At 38.9% G+C, this 24,852-nt stretch overlaps 1 protein-coding gene across 1 annotated transcript; it reads right to left on the reverse strand.

Annotated features, from left to right (window-relative positions):
* Positions 1–3,498: 3,498 nt before the first annotated feature.
* Positions 3,499–22,996, reverse strand: LOC127832106 (uncharacterized). The gene is made up of 12 exons (XM_052357336.1): positions 22,290–22,996; positions 20,205–20,375; positions 18,196–18,280; positions 16,852–17,012; positions 15,596–15,690; positions 10,810–10,889; positions 8,701–8,799; positions 7,793–7,906; positions 6,854–6,967; positions 5,596–5,736; positions 5,345–5,446; positions 3,499–4,364 (listed from the first exon to the last, which is right to left on the reverse strand). Exons 1-12 carry the CDS (start codon positions 22,971–22,973, stop codon positions 4,186–4,188), a joined length of 2,025 nt encoding a protein of 674 aa, XP_052213296.1. The 5' UTR covers positions 22,974–22,996; the 3' UTR covers positions 3,499–4,185.
* Positions 22,997–24,852: the final 1,856 nt, after the last annotated feature.

Consider the following 24,852-nt stretch of genomic DNA (forward strand, 5'->3'; position numbering starts at 1 on the left):
ATCAATGCGTTAATACATTACAACAGATGTGTATGTTTTATTGGCATTTAGCGATTTGTAGCCTGCTCAGTTATCAATAGAGCCTTGTTCTGTGAAAAATAGATTTAATGCGTGTGTTAAGTGTCGGTCCTGATTAGCCGGTGCAGTTCGTACAGGCTAATCAGGGACGACACTTTCCGCATAGACTTGATAATATTTTAAAAGAGACTTCCTTGAAACATGAAAATCAAAAAAAGGAAAATGTCGTTCCTGATTAGCCTCTGCGGACGGCACAGGCTTATCTTGGATGACGCTTCAAGCACATGCATTAAGACCAGTTTTGCACAGAACTCGACGCAATAGTTCTGCTGCGAACATAAAGGTGAAACATTACCACTACCATTAATCACTGTCAGTTCATAACGAACATACCAATATGTTGTAAATATGTAACCATAATTAGGTCAAAACATTTGTCACATTCATCTCAGACATGCGAAAATAATTAATTAAACGTAACTACGCCAGTTTCTTGTCGTGTTCTGTCTTGTATTATCTTGTTTCCATAACATATTTATGTCAACAGTTTAGCAACTATTATATCTCAAAAACGCCAAAATTCTTTTAGAGCCCAATTTATGATGTAAGTGTTCTGACGTTTGAAAGAGGATGTATTTATTCAACTAAGTGTTTGTTGTGTCTGGTACACTAACAGTATTTTTAAAGTTCATGTTCATATGTTCAATAATGTGATGATATGAGTCGTGTTCTGAGAAAACTGGGCATAATGCATGTGCGTAAAGTGTCGTCCCAGATTAGTCTGTGTAGTTCGCACAGGCTAATCAGGGATGACACTTTCCGTCTTAACTGAATTTTCGTGTAGAAGAGAGACTTCCTTTAAACGAAAAATACCATAAAAGCGGAAAGTGTCGTCCCTGATTAGCATGTGCGGACTGCACAGGCTAATCTGGGACGACACTTTACGCACATGCATTATGCCCAGTTTTCTCAGAACGCGCCTCATATGTTCATGTTATCTGTAGTTTGTTTAAGCCTAATTTATTGGGCACTGTTGTATCGAACGAATTTACAATACCGAATCCGTTCAAGCGTGATACATCGGCTATCTCCGGAATCCTCCGGAGATTTAAGCAATAAATCGTCTGCTGAGTTCGAATCCGTTCTGGTAAAACTGGGCTTTACGCATGTGCGTAGAGTATCGTCAACGGTTGGACAACACTAATTCCAATTTCCATAGGGTCCCCTTATAAAACTGAAAAGTCCGGAATTATTTAAAGATAAATTTGTCTTGTTCCAAAAATTGCAGTAAAAATATACCGTTCGCAAGTTTAAGAAAAGTAAAATTCGCCTAAATGATAGCATCCTCGGAAAACAGGGTTTTGGCAGTGAGATTTCCACAAATGCACCGCACTTCAATAAACGTATCCCAAACGTTCATAATACCCAAAGATATTGTCCGAAATGTTGCAGACACACATAAGATATAGGAAATAAACTCAAAAAGCATGAGTTACATCTCTGAATTGCTTATAAACAAGAAGAGAAATTGAACTCTTAAAAATAGGCACTACTTTGGACCAAAGAAGGATACAAACTGTTAGAAACAACTCAAAGTTCTGAGATAATGTAAAAAAAAACTCCTCTTCATCATTATTAATCTATTTGTTAAATAAATGCATAATTTCTGACAACTTTAAATACCCACAAATACGCATTTGAGTATGACACGTCATTAGCCATTCGGCTTGCGTTTTCTGTACTTGGACTTACGTAGGCAAGGCGTCCTACATTGGCTTGTAAATCATATACAAAGATATAAGTAGCACATTTAGACTTTATATCATTCAAAGACAGAAGTGATTTTTTTAATTTGTTGAATGTTTTTAAACACGAACGATTGTGCACAAAGACGCAAAAGTCGGCGTTCAATACTTTTATAAAACATTTTTCATCAAAATTACGTTTCCTTAAAAAATCGTAGAAAATGCATACATTATATTATAAATGCATGTATTATTTTTCCAGCTACAAGTACTGGAATCAAGAAAATAAAAATTGGGTCCTGAAGACCCGGTTTCTTGGTTTTGTTCAAGGTTGGATTACACTTATTCCAATTCACGTTAGGTCCCATGATAAAACTGCCACGTGAAAAGCATTTGTCAAGCATTTCATATAAATCAAATTTTGCAAGTCGGATATCATTTTACAGATAAATCTGTCGTCTTCCGATAATTGCAGTCAAATAAATTATATACATTTTCCAAACTTCTAAAAAAGTAAAATTCGCCCTAATTCTAGCACCCTCGGAAAACAGGATTTCGGCAGTGAGATTTCACCAAGCACACCGTACTTTTATAAAAGCATTCCAACCTCCTTCATTTAACATAGTTCCCAAGGAAATGCGCCGAAATGTTGCAGACACACATAGGATACAGGAATTAGCCACAACACGTATGAATGCGATCGCTCAACTGCTTTTAAACCAGAAGATTAAGGGGACTCTTTAAAAATAGGCATTTCTTTCGGATCGACCACGTGGGGATACAAATTTACTTTGTGTAAAGCAACCTCAAATAATAATTTTCCAGTCCGTACAGGCTTATATAGGACGACACTTTTCGCCCAGACTTGATTTTGTTTATAAGTCTTAAAACGAAACATTCCAACAAAGCGGAAAGCGTCGTCCGTGATGAGCTTGTGTGGACTGCACAGGCCAATCTGGGTAAACACTTTGAGCCGCGTTCTGAGAAAACTGGGCATAATGCATGTGCGTAAAGTGTCATCCCAGATTAGCCTGTGCAGGTCACACAGGCTAATCAGGGACGACACTTTCCGCCTAAACTTGATTTTCGGCAAGGAGGGACTTCCTTGAAACTAAAAATACCATAAAAGCGGAAAGTGTCGTCCCTGATTAGCCTGTGCGGACTGCACCGGCTAATCTGGTACGACACTTTACGCACATGCATTATGCCCAATTTTCTCAGAACAAGACAACTTTACATCTACTGTATGCATTAAACCCCGTTTTACTAAGAGCGAGGCTCTTTTAAAAAAATATTAAAAAATGTTTGAGAACGCAGTGTGTTCTGACTGAACCCGTCACCTCAAGGTCGCCAGTAAATCACTGTTTTCCATAACGCCATAGCATCCTATTAAATATTGGTCTGGCTTTATACAAAGTGAAGTCCTATTTAAGACCAGTTGCACGTTTTGGGACTTCAAAATGTGCATGTATGTTATGCTGTGTGGACTGCTGATTGGATTGCAAACTATTATAATTTTCATAATTTAATCCCGTTATTTGCAAATAAAACTGAAAAGGTGTCTTCCATACGCATATTTTTTCTTGTCTCCATGTAAGATTTTATATTGAAAAATAAACACAGCTAACTGCACCTCCTTACACTCATAAAATCTGTAAACAACTTAAATAATTTATTACTAGTAATCTTAATGTCAAATAAATTTATTCACACTTTAAACACATCTGGACGAATAATAAATACATACTATATAAAATTAAAATAAAACATCAATACAAAATCAATTATTTACATCAATAATATAATAGTTTCCACTACAAACACAAATAATCAACTTTGTAACTTATCTCCTTTCTGCGCATTCTGCAATAATTTTATTTTCATTAACAATCTACGTCGGAAACATGTTGGTAGAAATGTGAACGAATCCCCAAGCGTGACAAACGTTTTCGTAGTGGCATTCGAGCCCCCTCTGGGAAGACTTGTCTTAGTGCACGTGTGTAAAGTGTCAAGGAAGTCTCTTATAAAAGAGAATCCATCGCAGACAGAAAGTGCTAATCTTTCACATTCATAACCAAATTTTACCGAACGAGGCTCTTTTGTTCAAGACGCTCTTCGGTGTTCGTCCACACTGTTTGTTGGCATCAGACCCGGACAGTTTCAGCAAGGCACACATAAAAAAGAGGTATGCTGCAAAACTTGTTTCACGTCTGCGAGAATTTTGTGCACTCAAAATAACAATGTTTCTTCGTTCTCGTCAACGTGCTAGGCCTCGGATAAATTGCTGAGTTTAATTTACTACAAAAAATTACAACACTTTCCTTCTAGTCAGAACCTTCAACTTGACATTCAATCCCTTTTCAGTCCAAACATTACAAACAATCTAAACCCCCTGACAATTGTATCTTAAAGCTTTAATAGATTACGCTTCATTCGGCTCAGACATATGCGTTTTTGTTTTTCCCGTTCGCGTGACCGCCCCTTCTGCTTTGCATATTCCGCACATATACGGACACTCCTCGGGGACGTTCGTGTATTTTCGGCAAAAACCGGGGTTCCAGAACCGACAATGTCCCGGATCACCCTCGTTCGGACATTGTGCTGGGAAAAGAGAAGACAATAAATGAATTGCACGTTACCGTGATGAACAACACATCAACGAATAAATCAAATCAAAAATTATTCACAGGCAAATTTATGTCAATAATAAATGGGCAACATTTTGTGAAAAAGGGGTTTAATGCATGTGCGTTAAGTGTCGTCCCATATTAGCCTGTGCAATCCGCACAGGCTAATCAAGTACGACACTTTCCGCTTTTATGATATTTTTTGTTCAAATAAAGTCTCATCTTAGCAAAAATCTAGTTTAGGCAAAAACTGTCGTCCCTGATTAGCCTGTGCGGACTACATAGGCTATTCTTGGGCGACACTACGCACATGCATTAAACCCTCTTTTCACATAGCACGGCCCAAATAAGAACTGAATTTTCAAACATATTTAAATAAAAATCATTGGCTTACTATCTCAGACAAAGAGAATGTTCTTTTGATTTTACGGGACGAAGATGCATCTGCCGATTATAATGGTTATGGTGGTACTGGAGTTGATGATGATAACGCTGATTTTAATTATAATTAATAATATATAGGATGGTGAAGTTTACAGTGGTTATGATGATTATGATGACAATGATTGTTAATGGTGGTGGTTGTGATGATACCGCTGCTGCTGATGATAATGACTATCATGGTTACGATTCTGATAATGTTGGTGGTGTTGATGATATGATGATTATGATAATGATGATGATGATGATGATGATGATGATGATGATGATGATGATGTGCTGATAATGATGACGATGTCTACGACGACGATGACGACGATGATGATGATGATGATGATGATGATGATGATGATGATGATGATGATGATGATGATGATGATGATGATGATGATGATGATGATGATAATGATGATGGTGATGATGATGATGATGATGAGGAGGAGGAGATGGAGGAGTAGGAGGAGGATGGAGATGAGGATGATGATGGTGGTGGTTCTCAGAGAATTCACTTACCGAATTCACAATTGTCGCCAGTAAAAGGTTTCTTGCACATGCAGGAACAGGAAGTGGTGTCCAGGCTTCCTCCGTTCAGACAGCGCTTCCCGCTGCACGGCGCTGTAAGCAGACGAACAAGAGATCACGTGATTGGAATTAAGTGAGCCCAAGTTGAAAAATTAACGATCGTTCCACAAAACATTTGGACAACAACAATAACAGTCGCAGGATTTTTGAGCACATTAAAATATCAAAGGGGAGTTACTCACGATCGCATAGTCCGCACATGACGGGGCAGTAGTCTTTCTTGATGTTGAAGTATCTCGTGCAGTCGTCACACCCGACCGCCCCGCCCTCGCTGGCGCACATCTTCATATCGTTGCCTTTGTCACCATATGCTCGGCACGTGGCTATGGTGGGCAAAAGAAAAAAATGTTTATTTATAATAAGATGAAAGATAATCAATATAGCAAATAAGTATATTTATGATAACATGAAGGCTAAGTAAAATAAAACAAAATGAGTATTTATGATAACACGAAGGAAAACTACTTATATTAACGACCTGTTTATAGTTTATCGTGCAAAAAAAACTATCAAACGAAACCTGTTTTTGATTTTTTACTCTGATTCCAAACAGCAATCCACTCCATTTCTTACTAACGCCGGAAAATATGGTTCTTTCTTAATCGCCATTAAGATTGAATTTTCTTAGAAAGCTGTATCGATAGTGTCAGATTTTATTCAGCTCTATTAGAGTATTACAATGGGGATGTTCTACTTTAAAAATCTTTATTTTAGTGTTACCTGACGATCAGTCATACCCCCCCCCGGAGCTCGATTATTTATTTTTAGAAATCTAAGACAATTCAAGTAACGATGCAAGAACAAATCTCTCTGACAGTCAACATTAATAAATTCTACTATTTTCCCGTCAGTATATATCGCATGTGTATTGCTTAAAAAAGCATATTGACCATCATTGCACACATAAAGTCGTAATTTAAAGTACTTTGATAGGACGGGACCAGGAACAAACAGATTCTATCATTAAACCACCAATCTAAAACTAAATGTGTCGCAATTGTTTATGAGACTTAGCCCGGGCCCCAACCCTGTCAAATCAAACCCCATACCTCCCATCCGACCCACGTCCCCTCTATCTCCTCAAATCTAAAAAAAACAACATTCATCAACTGCTCTTGCTCTCGCAGTTCTCTGCCCCTTAATGAAACCCCATCTGACCATCATTCCCATCAGCTCATGTGACGTCACATTGTCATCCCTCTGACCCTCACCACCATCAATCAAACACCCTAGTCTGACCACCACATCAACTGCAACCACTTCCGTCTAACCATCAACCCATAAACCTCTCTGATCACCTGTCGATCAGCCTTACGACATCTCTGATAATCACCCATCCCGAGTCATCTTGAATCACCACCCCGTCCAAGTCTCCTCTGATCCCTGCCCCAACCCCCCCCCCCCCCCAACGCCAACCCCTCTGACCCCTCTGATCCTTACCTACGTCATCTCTGGCGCCCTCGTAACGACAGCCATGACTTGACGTGAACACTGTGACGTTCACCGCCGTCGTCACAGAAGGAAAGCCGCCTTTACTGCCACCGTTTCCGAAACCTTAAATAAACAGGGCGAAGTGTTCGTGTATGGAAGAAATATCAGTGCTTAATTTGTCTACGTCATTCTGTTTTGTCGTTTTGATTTTGATTGTGTTGCTGAGATTGTTTTCATACAGATATATATTTCAAAGTTTACATGTACCTAATCAAACAGTATTTTACTCAATCAATTAAAGTTTGTATCAGTCATTTTTAATTACTTTATGTAGCATTCATTTAAAGACGCCTTAAATAATGCAAAATACCGTTTTTCTGTGTTTATAAATCACATTACATATAACAGAAATGTTAGTGATGACGTGATAATTGCACCTTGAAGTTCTTTATTTACCTGTTGAACACATCGTACTTAATCAAACACATGCACGTTTTAATGCGATTTCAAATAAAAAGTCATATTTCAGCAATTGTGAACACAATAATCATTTTTGTTATAATTAAGTCGTACCATAATGTAATAATTGTCATGTATTAAATAGATGTTTGAACTACTTTTCTTCAACAAAAGAAACACACGCAACAGAGTTCCCAGAGCAATGCCGCTCTGGACAACCGGATCTCAACTCATGTGCGTTAGGTGTCATCCCAGATTATCCTGTGCAGTCTGCACAGGCTTTCACATTTACTTTATTTTCTCTAATAACAGACTTCTATTAAACGAAAAAAAACGACAATAAAAGCGACAAATCCAACTTTTTAGAGCGCCTATCATTTATCACACATTCTAATGGTTATTTCTCGATAATGCCCTTACGTTACTCATTAAACCCATGTCAAATTAACGTAAGTTCTACTTTATTAAAGCTATAAGCCGTTCACGTACCGGGACACAGGCCGCACATGTGAGGACACTCTTCCGGAACATTGTAGAAGAGGTTACAGTAGCTCGCGGGCCAGTCCCTGCCACACACCCAGGCGTCTCTGGCGGGACAGTCCACTGATGTAATGATTGTTCCGTGGTTAAAGTGATGAAAATGGTATAATTATAAAAATGATACAAGTGATAATGTTGATTGTGCATTTATATGTATTGTGATGATCATGCAACGATAAATTGTCGAAACGTAATCATTTAGTTGATAGTTTTACTCAGTTGCACTTATTGGAAGTGTATAGGAGTATTACATATATAAAAAGAAAACAAAGTATACGCATTATTATAATACAGAACGTCTTTAAGAACTCGATACATTTTACACGTATACAATAACCCGTATTGGGCACAGCATGCAATAGAGTCACGACTTATTCGTTGTATATTGGGGTAATATTCACCACGAAAAAAATGCATCTTAATGCCAAGTGGCTGCCATCGAACGAGCGGGTATATTGATTGATTGATTGATTGATTTTATTTGGTAAACATATGAAAAACATTTATATTAACATGAATAAGACAAGTCAGAGTTGCGTATCGTAAATCTTACATATTGCAATGACACGTTTAAACGATAGACAGTGAATGTGTATGTGCAAGGTGCAAGTAAAGACTAATAATCGATGTAATTTCACACATAATTAATTAGTGCGCGATAACCTTTTTGTCCATAGTTGAGCCTAGAGTGACCGCTCCTTGCTCAGATATTTTAAACAAAATAAATGGAATTCAGACGAGATCAAGAATCACGACACTTAAAAGCAAACACAAATAAGCAAAACGAACATCTTTGTGCAATGTAGCCTGTATAAACAACGCATATATTAGTGCAGTGTAGCCTCGTGTAACCCTACCTCTCTCACACTGTTCCCCTGTGTAAGGCTTCGGACATTCACATTTACACGCCCCTGGGTTCAGACGGCCCTTGTTCAGACAAATCAAACCATTGCAGTCTGAAACAAAAGGAATATATACGAGCCTTGTTCTAGTAAAAAGGGGCTTCATGCATGTGCGTAAAGTGTCGTCCTACTTTTGCCAGTGTATTACACACAGGCTATTCTTTAATTTACGACTCTTCCGCAAAAAACTAGAGTTTTGTTATAAATAGACTTCCTTTCAATGAAAAATATCATATAATGTGAAAGTGTTGCCCGCATTATCCTGTGCGGACTGCACATGCTTATCTGGGTCAGGGACGACACTTAACGCATATGCATGAAGCCCCACTTTGCCAGGGCGAGGCTCATATGCATGTGTCAGGTCATATTTGTCATAATTTATTTTGCTAAATGATTACTTTAACTTAATAAATTTTGAAACGTGCATCATTATTTTTTTTCATCAATTGATTATAAACATAATATAAACTAAAAAATGATCAAAAGCACACGCCTGTTTGATGGATGCATGAATGGCGGCAAAGAGTCGAGCCCGTTGTTAAAGATGTTTGTCCTGTCAAGCAGATCGTGATAATCTTTAATCTATGTTATACTTTTCGCAAGGGTATGGGCTTTTGAAGGCTATCTCCAGAACTACGAACTTAAAACTAATGCCAACAATTAAAAAACAAGTCAATTAAATAAAAATCTAAAATACTTTAAACCTGATATCATGGACCGCAAACTTTGTAAAGACTTCTAAGTTTAAAATATAAGTTATGTTTGCTATTGTTAATTGTTTTCGACGATAACGCAACTTTAGCTACATCATTATATCTATACATGCTCAAAACGTTCCGGGGCGAAATTAAGTTTGACCTATAACTGCGTCCTTGACATTTGACCTTCATACGAATATATTGCGCGCGACACGCCATCTCTACATTCTGAAAATGATTGGTAAGTTATTTTTAATTTGCGCTATTGATGATTAAGTAACAATATTTATAATTTAAATACACTACCATTTGATGTATAGACACAAGTTTTGCGCGCAACACGCCAGTTTAGTTTCGTTCTGATAAAACTGGGCCTAATGCATGTGCGTAAAGGGTCGTCCCAGATTAGCATGTGCAGTCCACACATGCTAATCAGGGGCGACACTTCCTGCGTTTTGAAATTTTGGTAGCCTCTTGTAATAAAAAATCCAGTTAAGGCGGAAATTCTCTTCCCCGATTATCACATGCTAATCTGGGACGACACTTAACGCACATGCAGTTAACCCAGTTTTCCAAGAACGAGGCTCATTTGTGGAAATATATTTTAAAGTTAGCCGTTTAATTATCAACTTACATTTAGGAAAAACTGTTTCGTGTATACAGTTTACGTTTGAACTTTGAGTGTAACCATGACCTTAAAACTGTGACGTAGAAATTACGCGCGATACAAACGTCTCCATGAGGAAATATATTCTCAAATTTTCCAAAGAATTATGAAGTTACAGTACGCATAAGATTTGTCAGCGATTATGTCATTTTTCGCATAGTGATCATCTGTGGTTAGTTTGTTTTTTTTAATCCCAAACAAGATCATGTTACAGTTTGGACAAGATCTGAAGGCGCATTTACGGAGAGTCCCATATCCGCCAATATGACGGCAAAACTGAGATGTCGCACGAGGAATCGACATACGTTTTACTTAAATGTTGAATAGGCAAACGCGTTTTACAAACCAATGTGCGGATAAAAATATTTGTTAACATTCAGAAAAATGCTTGGCTCACACAATTTGAAAGTAGAGCGTATAAAAACTACAAATTTTAATGTAATTTAATTGAGTCGAGATCTGGTAAAACAGGACATAATGCACGTGCCACAAGTGCCGACCCTGAAATCCGCTTTTATGATTTTTTTTTTCGTTTTAAGAAATTTTCGTCTTAAAGAAATTCCAGATTTTGAGGAATGTAGGTAGACTACACAGGTTTTTTTTATCTGGGACGTCGACACTTTTCCCACACGCTTTAAGTCCACTTTTCCCAGAACAAGATTCAAATGATAAATAGAAGTGCAATTAGCGGACGTTTACCGCATAATCCGTTGTTACAGTTGTGAGGACAGACTTCACATCGGGAGCCAGCTGTGTACGGATAGGCGAGATTTGATTGGCTGAAATAGATAAAGGAATGATCTAATTTGCTGATAGATTTAAAGGACACATTCTCAAAAATAGTTCAATGACGGATCGATTATGATTCAATGATCTGATTCATGAAAGGTGTCACATAATAGATCCTTTAGACTGAATGATTGAAAGAGCACAACTTATCGCATTACAAAATAAAATGCAGATACTTTTGGCTTAAGTGAGACCACGTGCACAAAACTGACAGTTCGAATCGCTGCAAAGAAATTGAAATGGATGCATGGTAATTTATCATAGAGAACGTTTTATAGCAAACGCGTTCACTGTTAGGGAAGAGATTTTCTCACACCTCAATGTTGGAAAAACGCGAAAATGGTACTTGTCTTTACCAACAAACAAACTCAGAGTGACGCAACATATTCGTTTACGAACCGCCATTCAAATTATAAACTTTATTAAAGTTTAAAAGTAAATTATTATTATATAAATAAAAGAAAATACGCTACGTCTTTAAATAACGGAACGGTTTAAATGTTAATCAATACTTAACGTCTTATTGAAGACACAGTTCTTTGTTCGGTGTCACACTGCACTGCGCACAAAGGAATATTTGAATCATAAAGGGAATATTAGTTTAACATTCATATGCGCTCTACAACGGATATTCGATATGTCTCATTACTCGTTCTCGCGAAACACTATATCGAAGTTTTGTTTGGTTTAAAAACACTTCCTGAATTTATTTTTTGAATTTCTGATCAATAAGTTTCACCGAATTATGAATACAAGGATTGCTCATTACATTATTGTGTTGATTCGTATAATTTAAAAACGCAAACATTATTTCATATCGTTGTAAGGCTTTTGTTCAGTGGATACAAAATCTTAAATATTACAGAAGTTAAAACAAATAAAGTTCACTCAAGCGTGGGAGAATAAATTTCCACGTATGGACGACAGAGAAGTGACCTTAACACTTGAAAAACCTCGTGTAAACTGTAAGGAAACGAATTATTCACGAAATAACGATAAGACTATAATGGATGTACACCAACACATATAACACCACGAATGAACCATTGTGTATGGAACTAAACATATATAAAAAGTGTCTACAGTAATTGCGAATTTTATATGAGCAACCAAGAAGTCAATTCAAAAAGATGTATACTATCAAAATTCTACAAAATATTCAAGTTGGCAGAAGTTAAAATATTGAAGCTATTGTGTTAAAAGTGTCTCTAGAAAGAAGTGGATTTATTATCTAATTTTCAAAAATGGGTGTAAACGTCAGTAGAAATTCTGTATTATCGTGCGAACTCTTGATCGTCAAAGACACAACACCGGAAGCCGACCTCCAGTGCGAGATTGTACAGGAATTCGTGAGAGAGGTATACGTCAGTTACAGCATCCGGGTTGTCCGAACAATCGATTTCAACCCCACATTGGCTTTTTTCTGTAGAAAAATACTGTTCTTCTTGAACGCGGAAACGGACGCAATTTCTCATCAAGTTCCCGTATGGCTGACTTCACTTCCGCATTTCGATCACAAGCGCCGCGGTGGGTATTTAATTCTCGAACTAGACGAAGAATGCAACGATTCCGATGCCGGATTCTTCGAGACGGTCTATCGTAATGGCATCGCATTCAACCGTGTCGTCATCACGAACCACCATCTCGTCTTTCAGTGGTGGCCGCTCGTACTCCGCTTCCTTACGCCACGACCAAAGATGACGTCAGCCCCCGGCGCGTTTACGTCAATTTTGTTCAGCGAAGCGTTCATCGACGATAAAGCCGTTCATTCCGGAGACGAGGCGGATAGCCTCGTGAAGTCGAGCGTTCACGAACAGTTCTTCGCAAAGCTCCGGAACAACCGTCACGTGCACGTATACTGGAGCGGCGCGTGCCACCCGAGCAACCCGGAAGCTCGAATGGTTATGATTTACACGTCATTAGAATTGGATATCACCGTATTGCGGAAGTTCATACGTGAGCAGCCACGAGACGCGTTCCTTATTCTGGATTTTGATATTGAAGACGAACACGTTGATCGACTGCCTATAAAGGTCTACAAACTAAGCGAGCACGTGAAGGGAATTTTTAACATCATGTTAAAAGCTCAGATGATATGTCCTAGGCACCCGTTACGGACCCCTTTGATGCCAGTCGGACCATTAAAGGTCAGCAAAGATAGGACGGCCCAACACGCCGATGGCCTAAGGATATTCGTTTGGCTGATTTGGACTCAGTATCCGAAAGACAAAATAAATAGCGTTCTTCGGGATTGTCGTCTGGTGGTCGAACGAATCGGAACGGAAGCAGACGACGCGTGGAAAGTCGTTGCTAAACAACAGCCCTGCACATGTCGGAAGTTTGAGGATCACGTGATCTTCAGCGGTGGCTACAAATACCGGATATGCGCGGAGAATGCGTGGGGTGTAGCCTCTGAGTATTTGGTATCCGATTGGTTGACAGTGTAAAAACGTTCTTTATGGTCGGATTGTAGTTGACTTAAATGAAATGATGTTTCGCATGTCATAACTTTTCAGTCGCAGTTGACCAAGAAATGCGTTTGTAATTAGATTTTGTTTTAATGACTTAGTGAAACAATTTCGAAAACATTGTTTTAAAGAATTCTTAATGGGTTAAAGTTTAGGGGGTAGGGGCAAACAATACAGTTCCCAACCTCTACCGGTCGGTGTTCAGTGAAAGAGAACATGTTTTTATACACACTCAATAGTTTATAAACTCGTTGTATATCTGGGTTAGAGTATCTTATAAATATTTAATTACGTACACGATACAGCTTTACAGTTACGTTAACTGTTAATTCGTACGTAAGAGCGTGTTATTTTGTGTATGTTATACTTTTTTCCGAGGCATCGGATGTCTCTTTCAGAGTGTCCTTGCCCACAGCAGAACTCAAAATCGGCTTCGTAGAAAACATAACCTAATCAGGGACGACACTTTCCACTTGTATGGCAGTTTTCATTTAAAGGAAGACTCCTCTAAACGGAAATCCACTCTAGGCGATTAGTGTTGCCCCAGACTAGCCAGCGCTCACTGTGCATTCAGTAAGCCCAGTTTTTCATAGAACGCGGCTACATTTTGAGGAAGTGCAGTATACAGGAAATTACATATTCCAGCGAGTCTTATACTGTCTGGTGTGAATCACAATGTCTGCTACTTCTCGGTGTAACGTCTTATGCGAAAGGCGATTAGATAGTTAAGTAAAGTCGCCGTGGCATTGTGGATATTGGGTCCACCTTGCAATCGGGAGGTCACGAGTTCGAATCCCGATAGGGAGCGTTTTCTAGATCCCCCCCCCACCACACACACACAAAGAACTGGTTCAAGTCGCAGGAAACGGACTCGACAGCGTTTCAAATAAGCCTTAGGATTTCGATGAAAACGATATCAATTAAAGAAGTTTAAACTATTCCTAAGTCAAGTTAAGCGTTCCTATATTTTAAAGGGGCCTGTTCACGTTTTGGTTAATTGACAAAATTAAAAAAAGGTTGTTTTAGATTCGCAAATTTTCATTAAAGTTATGATATTTTTGAGGAAAAAGTAATACTGACCATTTACCATGATCTAAAACATCCTTTATATGCATCTTTTGGTGATATGAAAGTCTGAAAATTATAAAGCGTTGCAACGCGAAACGATTGAATAATTTGGGAAGTTCTGTTGTTGTCGCTATATTTTGGGAAACTACGAGGATTGCTGATATAAGTAAAAAATATATTCGCTCATAGTATGAGCACGGATGGTCGAGTGGTCTAAGCGGGAGACTTTTTACTCCAGGACTCCAGGGGTCAGTGGTTTGAGTCCAGTTGAGGGTTATTTTTTTTCATATTGTTATTGTATTATTGTGTTTTTTTATTGGAGATTTTTAGGTCAAATGTTTAAAAATGTTAGCCGTGTTGCGGAGAAAGTGGACTCAATGTGTGTGCGTAAAGTGTGGACTCAATGTGTGTGCGTAAAGTGTGGACTCAATGTGTGTGCGTAAAGTGTAGTCCAAGATAAGCCTAAGCAAGGGATGCACATTTCGCTTAACTGGAATTGTTCGTTGAAAAAAGTCTCTTCTAAATAAAAATCCAAACTAATGCTAGGTTTACATCTGGCCACGATTACCACGATGTCCCCGATTCCAGAGCATCGTGGCGAACGTAACAGAGCGTGGAGTCGAATCGGGGTGATCGTGGGGGAGCGGAACGGAACGTGGTTGAATCGGGGACATCGTGGGCATCGGGACAGATTTTAAATCAAACTTAAATTTCACCACGATTGCCCCGATTCATTTTCTTATCGGTTAAATCGCAGGAGATCGCAACAAAGCGGCTTTGTCGTGGGAGATCTTAACAGGACGTAACGGAACGTGGTGGAGCGTGGAAGCCAATCGTGCTGATCGCAACAAAGCGTAACAGAACGTGATGCAAATCGTGGGCTCGATCGTAGCAACAAAACGTGCTGATTTCGAAAGGAAGCGTAACAGAACGTGGAGTATACCATTTAATCGTAGAGCTCCCCGATTTTTTAGCCTCTGGCTAATCGGGGAGATCGTGGCCAGATGTAAACTTAGCATAAGCGAAAACTGTCGTCCCTGATTAACCTTGGTAGACGGCACAGGCTAATCTGGGACGACACTTTACGAACATGCATTAATCCCCGATATCCAAAAGCGCGGCTCATTTTTATCCGAAACTAAGATTTCTGTACAACTTACCCTGACGCATAGTTGCACACAAAGAACCGGATATACTTGGTGTTCGGACACTCCGCGTAACCGCAACCCACCAGAAACGTCCCGTTCTGAACGATCTGAAACAGGAAACGCATGCAACGTTTATAATATAGGACGTAAGTGTCACCTCATATTAGCCTGCGCTGTCCGTCAAGGCTAATCCGGGACGAGACTTTCCGCCTAAACTGGATTTTCGTGATAAATGTGGCAAGTACTTTCTCGGCATGTGTATGCAAAAGCCACAAAGGCACACCGGTCCCAGTGGGTAATGCGGCATATTCCTATGAACATTACTGCATCGGTCTAATACAAATGGCCAATATGCATCGTGTAATATTTTCCGAAATATCGCAGTACCAGGGTGCAGGATCTCGTGATTTTCTGTGGTTCAATATTGACCTTAAATGAATGTAAACACATCGGTAAGTGGTGCTTTTTAATAACTTTTAAAAACAATTTTTCTTTAGAATTTCAACTAAAGCACACAACACAGTTTTTATGCTGATTATTGCAATGTGAAATACATCAGAATTTAGCAAGCCTGTGTTCTTGGCCACAAATTCGATGTGTACTGCATTCATCAACTCGGTTATGCAGCACGCAACGTGAAAATTTGGAACCGATTTCAGACGTGTTCAATGATTTAATTTTAAATCTTAAGATATCGGTACAAATTGCAAAAAAAACTTGTATGCTCTAAAAATGTTTGCCAATGTATTTAAATAACTTGAGATATTTGCAAAAATAAAGTTCTTAACGGCGTGTATACATTCTAACCAGCCCGTGTGTTAACCCCTGAAAACCCCGTTGATCCTGCACCCTGTACAAAGGGACAAAAGTATATGTATAATGAAGAACCGAACGTCAGGTGTTTTTTTTTTTTACTTTTACATGTGTAAATCATAAATAAACATTTCAAATAACTCCGTAAACTGGATTGTTTACCCCGTAGAGGCGAAAAAATCGTCGTCGTAAAATAGCATCCCTTAACTACCCGATTCAAATTACATTTTCATACATTTTAAACTCCAGCATTGAGCAGAGCTCACATATGCATCGTTGATGCTTGTCTACTAGTCCAAGATTGGGGATTAATTTTTTATGCTCGTGTATGTAATGTAGTATATTCTAAACCAATACATATGTTTTTACTAAACCGGATTGTCGTGAAACAATTAAGGTCGTCATGTTGGTAGTTTATGAAGCATGAAGCAAAATCAACCACTGCTGCCACATACCTGTGTAAAATGCGCGATCTGGCGCCAGCCCTCGGGTCCCAGGTAGGAGTCTGGCTCGAAGCCGTAGCGGTACATGGAGATCTCATCGTACCACATCCGGATCGCCTCCTGCCAACTCTCAAAGCCCACCGCAACGTTCTGCCCCACCGTGAGGCCGAGCTCTAGAAAACACATGGAAATTACTCTGTTTGGCAGGGGAGAGATTATATATCGACCAATAACGTTTGTCTGTCGTTCTTTCCCTGGGTCCGTCTGTCCGTAACTCTGTATGTCTGTCTTCCGTCTGTCTGTGTGTCTGTCTTACTGTCTGTCTGTCTTACTGTCTGTGTTAATGTCTTTCTGTCCCCCTGTCTGTCTTAGTGTCTTAGTGTCTTAGTGTCTGTCTGTCTGTCTGTCTGTCTGTCTGTCTGTCTGTCTGTCTGTCTGTCCGTCGTCTGTCGTCTGTCTGCCTGCCTGCCTGCCTGCCTGCCTGTCTGTCTGTCTGTCTGTCTGTCTGTCTGTCTGTCTGTCTGTCTGTCTGTCTGTGTCTGTCTGTCTGTCTGTCTGTCTGTCTGTCTGTCTGTCTGTCTGTCTGTCTGTCTGTCTTACTGACTGTCTGTCAATGAGGTCTTTTAAAAGTTTGGTTTTAATGTATTTTTCGTTAAACTACCAGGCGCCAGTTGAAGGAAGCATGGTTTAAAAGATTAAAGTATTAAGTCGCATAAATGTGCTCACCGAAAGTTTAAAATAGTTGACAGCACCGTTAGCGAGGAATAGTGTTAAAAGACAACGAAACCCATAGTACCTCTAAATATAACGATCATATGTTCTCTCTTGACTAGTATTTAGTTCAATAAGGTTACTAAGTGAAGCATCTGAGTATGCTGCGGACCATAAACTTATGGATATTCAAAACTCTTAAATGTATTCCATAATCACGCAGCGTATGTATTTTAATGTCCCACAAGGAGGAAGCGTGCTTGGTTCACTAGCTGGGCTATAATCGATCTCAATCTATCTCATTATATCGCTGACGAGGTCGTAATGGAGTGCCAGCCGAAATGCAATACACGGAAGTAAACATAAGATTAATGTAAAGCATGCTCGTCACGGACAAAGGAAGGGTATACTCCTTTAAAGCGACAGTATCATAGTTATTAGTCAGAAAAAAAACGGCATTTTTTTTTTGGTGAAAGTTGCCTTCACACGTTTTGGATTAAAATAGCTAATGTTCATTATGGTTGTATCAAGCAAAATACAACTTATGATAAAACTACATATTATTTTTATATCGATTAATTTAATCAAAAGTAACATACCGTTACACTTTAAAGTAAGAAAATGCGAGACATGTCTCATTCGTACCCGGTATTTTTCGTTCATCGTCATGCGCCAGGACGCATTGTTTGGCCCATTTCTGTGCAACTGCCGCCAGTCGGTCATCCCATTGCTAGAAAACAACGTAAAAGCAAAGGTCTATACTGGTTGATAAATTATTGTAGCTCGGAAAAAAATTGTGCGACTTTTTTTTTAATTTGGAGTTAATATTTCCACATTTTCCAAGTGGTGTGGAAATAATACGATACAAATACAAAAGTACTGGCAGTTGATAAAATATGAAAAACGTTTCAATAACTCAAATTAACAATTAAGCCTCACTCTGAGGAAACAGGGCTTAATGCATAAGCATAAAGTGTCGTGCGCACCGGCTTATCAGAGACTGCTCTTTCCGCTTGTATCTTTTCTTAACGAAAATCCATTCAAGGCGGAAAGCGTCGTCCCTGATGAACATGTGTTTACTGCACAGGCTAATCTTAGACGACATTTTGCTCAAATGCATTAAGCCCCGTTTTCCCAGAGCGAGGCTCCATGGTGTATCTCCAAATATGGACGCAATTTTTAATACTGTTCTACATACAGTAAACTAGGACCCATTAGCGCATAACTGAACTTTTACATGCGATAAATTGTAAGTTAATTTGGTTAATCTGTTAAACATGCTAATTTATTAAAAATTCCACGTAACAGCACGTAGTTGATGTGACCAGCAGGTGTATTAGATACTAATTAAAACACATTCAACTTGTTTATGTTTAAACCTGTTAACTAGAAGTTATGTAACATGTAAGGTACATCATCAATCACGCGAGCTAAACATGTCAATATACTTATTCAAACACGTGTACCGTTCAGAATGGAGGACACGTGATTTTCTGTTAATATATACTAGTAAATTTACGCTAGAAATGTGAAAAGGTAACGGATACCCAACATTTTAATGGCATATACAAGACGAAGCACAAATAAAGTTTTTTTTTCCAATGATGGCGATACCCCGCCTCGCCATATATTGTTTAAATTATGTAGAGAGTTATAATATTTATGCTGTAAAAATTGAATATGAAAAATGGGTCTAAAGTCTGAACATTAAATTTTAAAGGGGCATATTGAACATGCTTTATGTGGCAATAAACAATTCATGTTTTTGTACGATGAAAGGTGTACTACGTCGCACAATTTTATGCCCACGCGCATACCTGCATACATACATATAGATCTATATATAGAGAGGCGTTAGTCCAGTCAACAGCTTTTACTTCGTTGTGTTGATGCTAATAATTTAACAGGTATTAACGATTACCATAGTCATTTAAAAACCATTTCACCCGAATGATATTAAAACAGTTCTAACACTATTAAGTATATTATTCAATGGATGTGAATGTATAAAGCGAACCAGAAGCAAACATAAATATAAAATAATTAAAGTAGCGGTTGAAATCTTGAAATCAAGTTAGGATCAACACAAACCACACAGAATGGCTACTACCTATTCAACATGACGAGTATCTCCTTCAAGTCAACCTTACATAAACAGGTATTAAAATATTTAATTAAACATAACGTGAAAATGTTATCAATGTAACCATGCCGCCTAGTAAACGTTAACGTAACAAACGTTACGGATATCATCCGATTAATGCAACGTAAAAGATATGATAAACGTAACAGATAGCACCAAGTTAAAGTAATTTTAAATACAGACACGTGAAATTTACCGTTGAGTTAGGATTTAAAAAAACATTTTAAAACGCAACTTTTACCAAACCTGTTGATAGTTAGCTATTGTGTTTCTTCTTCATAACACTAGCGATGTAAACCAATTAGTTATTTATGTGTTAATTGTATTATTTGCTTGTGTAATATAATGTTTGTTTAGTATTTCATTTGTGTGATCCTCTTTTTTTATATTGTTGTTGAGTATGCGGCTAAAGGCATGTATATCCTAATTCTGCCCACAAACCGAAACTGAAACTGAAACTAAACCAGTCAACGTCAAAGGCGTGAAAGAGACAACATTAACTTAAACTCACGAGTTTCATGAGATCGGCGGCAGGCGGTTGCACGTTGGCTCGTAGGTCATTGTGGAACTGTGTGATGAACTGCCGGTCCTGTATATTGACCCCTGACTTGGTCACGTCCCTGTTGTCCTTAAGGCACAGGGTGTGGCCCGGAAGACGTCGATATTCTGCCGTGCACGTTAGCTGCAACGTTAAGGCATGTGGTCGCAGCGTTACAAAGGATGAATGTTCTACTTATGAGCCTCGCTCGGGAAAACGGGGCGTAATGCATATAGGTCAAGTCCACACAGACAAATAAGGGGCCAATCTTTCTACTTTTTATTGTATTTCAATATTAATCGTTTATAATATGTATCTTCGTCGCAAAACTCTCATTATGACGGAATGTGTCGTCCAAGATTAGCCTGGGCCGACTACACGTGCTAATGTGTCTTGTTCTGAGAAAATTGGGCTTAATGCATGTGCGTAAAGTGTCGTCCCAGATTAGCCTGTGCAGTCCGCACAGGCTAATCAGGGACGACACTTTCCGCTTTAATGGTATTTTTCGTTTAAAGGAAGTCCCTTTTTACCGAAAATCTAGTTTAAGCGGAAAGTGTCGTCCCTGATTAGCCTGTGCGGACTGCACAGGCTAATCTGGGACGACACTTTACGCACATGCATTATGCCCAGTTTTCTCAGAACGCGGCTCCTTTAAGCACATGCATCCCGCCCCCCATTTTCTTAGAGCGAGGCTCATGCATTTGTATGTTTGCCATTGACTACCGATAGCATATTCTTACAGTTTAACCAACCTACATTAACCCTTTGCATGCTGGGAAATTTGTCGTCTGCTAAAATGTCGTCTGCTTAATTTCTAAAATTAGCATTTTCTTCGATTTTTTTCAAAGAATACAATCAGAATAGCAAACAGTTTGGATCCTGATGAGACGCCACGTTCTGTAGCGTCTCATCTGGATCCAAACTGTTTGCAAAGACCTTCAATATCCGGTTCCAGCGCTGAAAGAGTTAAAGCGAATTCCAAGATTCTTATTCTAAATGTTTTAAATTGTTAATGTTCGGATCAGGCCTTTTAGCTGATAGTTATCTTTACGAGAAAGCAAATTAACACATTTTTAATGTTATCCAAACTGTGCAAATTATAACGTCAAAACTATACCTTAGAGACGAATGCTTAATTAAAGGAACACGTTGAACTTAATTTATTGGGGCATCGTAATTCAAATAGTTGCTAAAACTATAATTCATTATCAGCTGAAGACTTTATAATCACCTGCACTTTCATAGTTATTATCGTTTTCTAAGCTGTCAGCGAAATAAAGTGGTTTTGACACAAGGCGGTATATATTAATTTAATTTATTGACCCTTATTAGAAGTTGCGGTACAGTGGTGCAGTTAAAATACATCATTTGTCACTTATATGGTTAATTGATGTTCGGTGTTTCGCGGTCACTGACACATTCATTTTCTCTAAACAGTACGCAAAGGCTAACCAGGGAGGAAACGTTCAACTCTATGCTATTTTTTCGTTTAACGAATGTCTATTCTTAGCGAAAATCCAGGTCAGGCGGCAATCGTCTCCCCTTGCGGACTGCACAGGCTAATATGGGACGTCACTAAACGCACATGCATTAAGCTCCGTTTTCCCAAAGCGTGACCAAGCTTATATATCGCTTATGTGCAATTTATTCCGAGAATATGCTCATAGCATTTAGCGACTTTGCATGCCAAAATATCATATTGACGCAACTTAAATTTGTGGTATGAGAAAGAGCCTCGAAGTTCATAAATCAATCAGAAATTAACTCGTCTAAGCAAAAAATAGTTTAATCATTTCTAAATATTTATTAAATGCGCCAAAACGTTCAATCATATACTAAATATATGCACAATTGATGCAGAAAAAAGCGTGCGTACTGAAGTGTATGCAGTAATTTTTGGAGCTCCATTATTCTGCAAAAAAATGTCAAACGGCAATTCTTCATGTCCCACAAACAAACATTATAACAATAAAAAGAAAATTATGTTAAAACACTGACCATCCAGCCTTTATAAAAATAACAATATACAATATCAAAAGGTAATAAGATTTTACTCACGGTATCTGCTGGAGTCGCCGATTGACGTGGAATGCTGGGCGTTTTTGGAGGGGCGGAAGTGGTTGGCGTCAGGCTCACTCTCGGCCCGGAACCGACGTTAATTCCCGGCAACGAACTTTGAGCTGCGTCACCAGTATTAGAAGATGTCCTAGGTCGACCAGAATCGACACCGACGCTGTTCCGATCGGTGTTAGACGTGAATCCACTACCGAAGATATTTCCGAAACGCATATTTGGAGCGCCGGCGTCTGCGTTTGTCCGAATAGCGTTGTTTGAGCGCCTCGCTATTTCAATATTTAAAGCCGTTGAGTCGGGCAGCTGAGATGTTATCCCTGCCTGATTATTACGGACATCGTTTTGAGTTCGCTGCCCTATAGACGACTTAATGTCGGCTGCTTGTTCAACTGGAAGGGAAAAGCTTTGAACTTGAGCGCCACCAATCATCGGCTGAAGCAGCCCGCCGAGATTTAACATAGTTCCGGCGTTAACGTCTGGCGTCTGACCTAGAAACACGCTGAATTGGTTAGAGGGGAGAGCAGGTGACGGCCGACCGTCACCTTGAAGATTTCCAAAATTTTGCGACAATTGCGGGGAGGTGAATCCTAAAGACGTAAACAGATTTCCAAGTGCTAAATTTGCGTCATTCGGCTGAGCCGCGCCGCTCTTCGGCTGTTGGAAAATCATTGGTGTAGAACTTCCGTTTCTTACTATGATATTCAAGCCGTCGAATTTCCCCGGTAAAATTTGTTGCGATCCGGAAGGACTACTCAACAACCGTATCTGCGATGGATTATTGTCATTACCATTTAAAATCTGATTTTGCAGATTCTGTGTCGGTTGCAGCAATAAATTCACCGGACTCATAACGTTATTATTTACGCTGTCGAACCCAGGGCCGGAATTCATGCTATTCATAAGTCGTTGGGTGATTCTGTTCACGTTTTCGGACATCCGGCTCAGGAGGGAGCCCGACCCACTGGCCCCGGCCCCTTGCAGTAGACTCACCTGGTTCTGGACATTCTGCAATAACTGATCTTGCATTGGACGGTTTGGCCGCTGCATCCCTAAGACACGACGTGGATATACATGTATAGGTATAGTGATACAGATTTAATCGCAGGCTTGGACTCATTCGCATTTACTTTTATTTTGTGATATGTCGCGCATTAATTGAGTCGCGTTCTGAGAAACTGGGCATAATGTATGTGCGTAAAGTGTCGTCCCAAATTAGCCTGTACAGACAAATCAGGGGCGACACTTTCCTGCTATACGGTATATCTAGTTTCAAGGAAGTCCCTCATTACCGATAATTAAGTTTAGGCAGAAAGTTTCTCCCCTAAATAGCCTGTGCGATCTGCACAGGCTAATATGGGACGACACTTTACGCACATGCATTTAGCCCAGTTTTCTCAGAACAAGGCTCAATTAATAAATCGCATTGAATTATATTTTTTTAGCCTAGCTCAATTAAATGACGTGGCTTAATGCATCTGCGTAAAGTTTCCTCCCAGATATGTCTGAGCAATCGACATAAACTTATCAGGGACACCACTTTCCACTTTAAAGGCATTTTTCGTTTAAAAGAAGTTTCGTTTAAACGAAATTAAAGTCTATTCAAAACGTGTAGTTTCTGTTTAACCTGTGCGGACTGCACGGACCCATATTTTGCGACTCTTTGAATCAAGCCCGTTTTGTCTACAGCGATGCTAAAATAAACCGTATTGTATAATGTTCTATTAATTTCACTATTGCTGGCATAAAGCAATCACGGGCTGTATAGACGTTCGTTTGTATGACGTCATTTGATTGTGATTGTTTTGTGTATGTGTGTTGTTTTTTACATAAAAAAATATTTTCGTATCCTTCTGGCACCGCCTGTAGGTTGTTTAACTTCGTTTCTCGGAAGACTTGAAAACAAACGATAAGAAAGTGCAATATTTTGCTATAAGTTACAGTATAAATCCGATTTTCTGTCACTTAACCTGAGCAAATGACATCATCGGTGGCAATTAAAAATTAGCGTCGCTCTGGGAAAGCGGTGTTTAATTCGTGATCGTAAAGTGTCGCACAGATCGGCCTGTGCAGTCCGCAAATGTTAATCAGGGGTGACATTTCCGACTTAACTTGACTTTTTATAAGAATATACGTTCTTTTATACCTAATGATAAAATATGACATTTCTGCAGTGAAATAACAGCAGTGAAAATAAACAAATTGTTATTTGTTTCACCGGTGAAAATAACACATTTTCGGAACTGCTTTTTCTAGTTTTAGATAATTATATCAAGATTTGTATGCTCACGAGTTAATTAAAATCGGTATTTCTACCGAATAGAACAAATGTTCTTTTCATTTCACGCTTTTTTTTCGCCGTTTATTCACATTGTAAAAAAGTTTAACTGTAGAATTTCGCTGGAATAGTAACGTCATTTCGTCGAAAAATCGACGTCATTTTGGGTATTGAAATGTACTGAGGCACGCCTCGATTAACTTTTCAGCGAAAGGCTAACAGCTGTTTATTATTTTCTTGAAAAAATATTCCATGACAGCGGGAAGTATCGTT

Source organism: Dreissena polymorpha, chromosome 5, assembly GCF_020536995.1.
Source record: "Dreissena polymorpha isolate Duluth1 chromosome 5, UMN_Dpol_1.0, whole genome shotgun sequence".
Lineage (NCBI taxonomy): Eukaryota > Metazoa > Mollusca > Bivalvia > Myida > Dreissenidae > Dreissena > Dreissena polymorpha.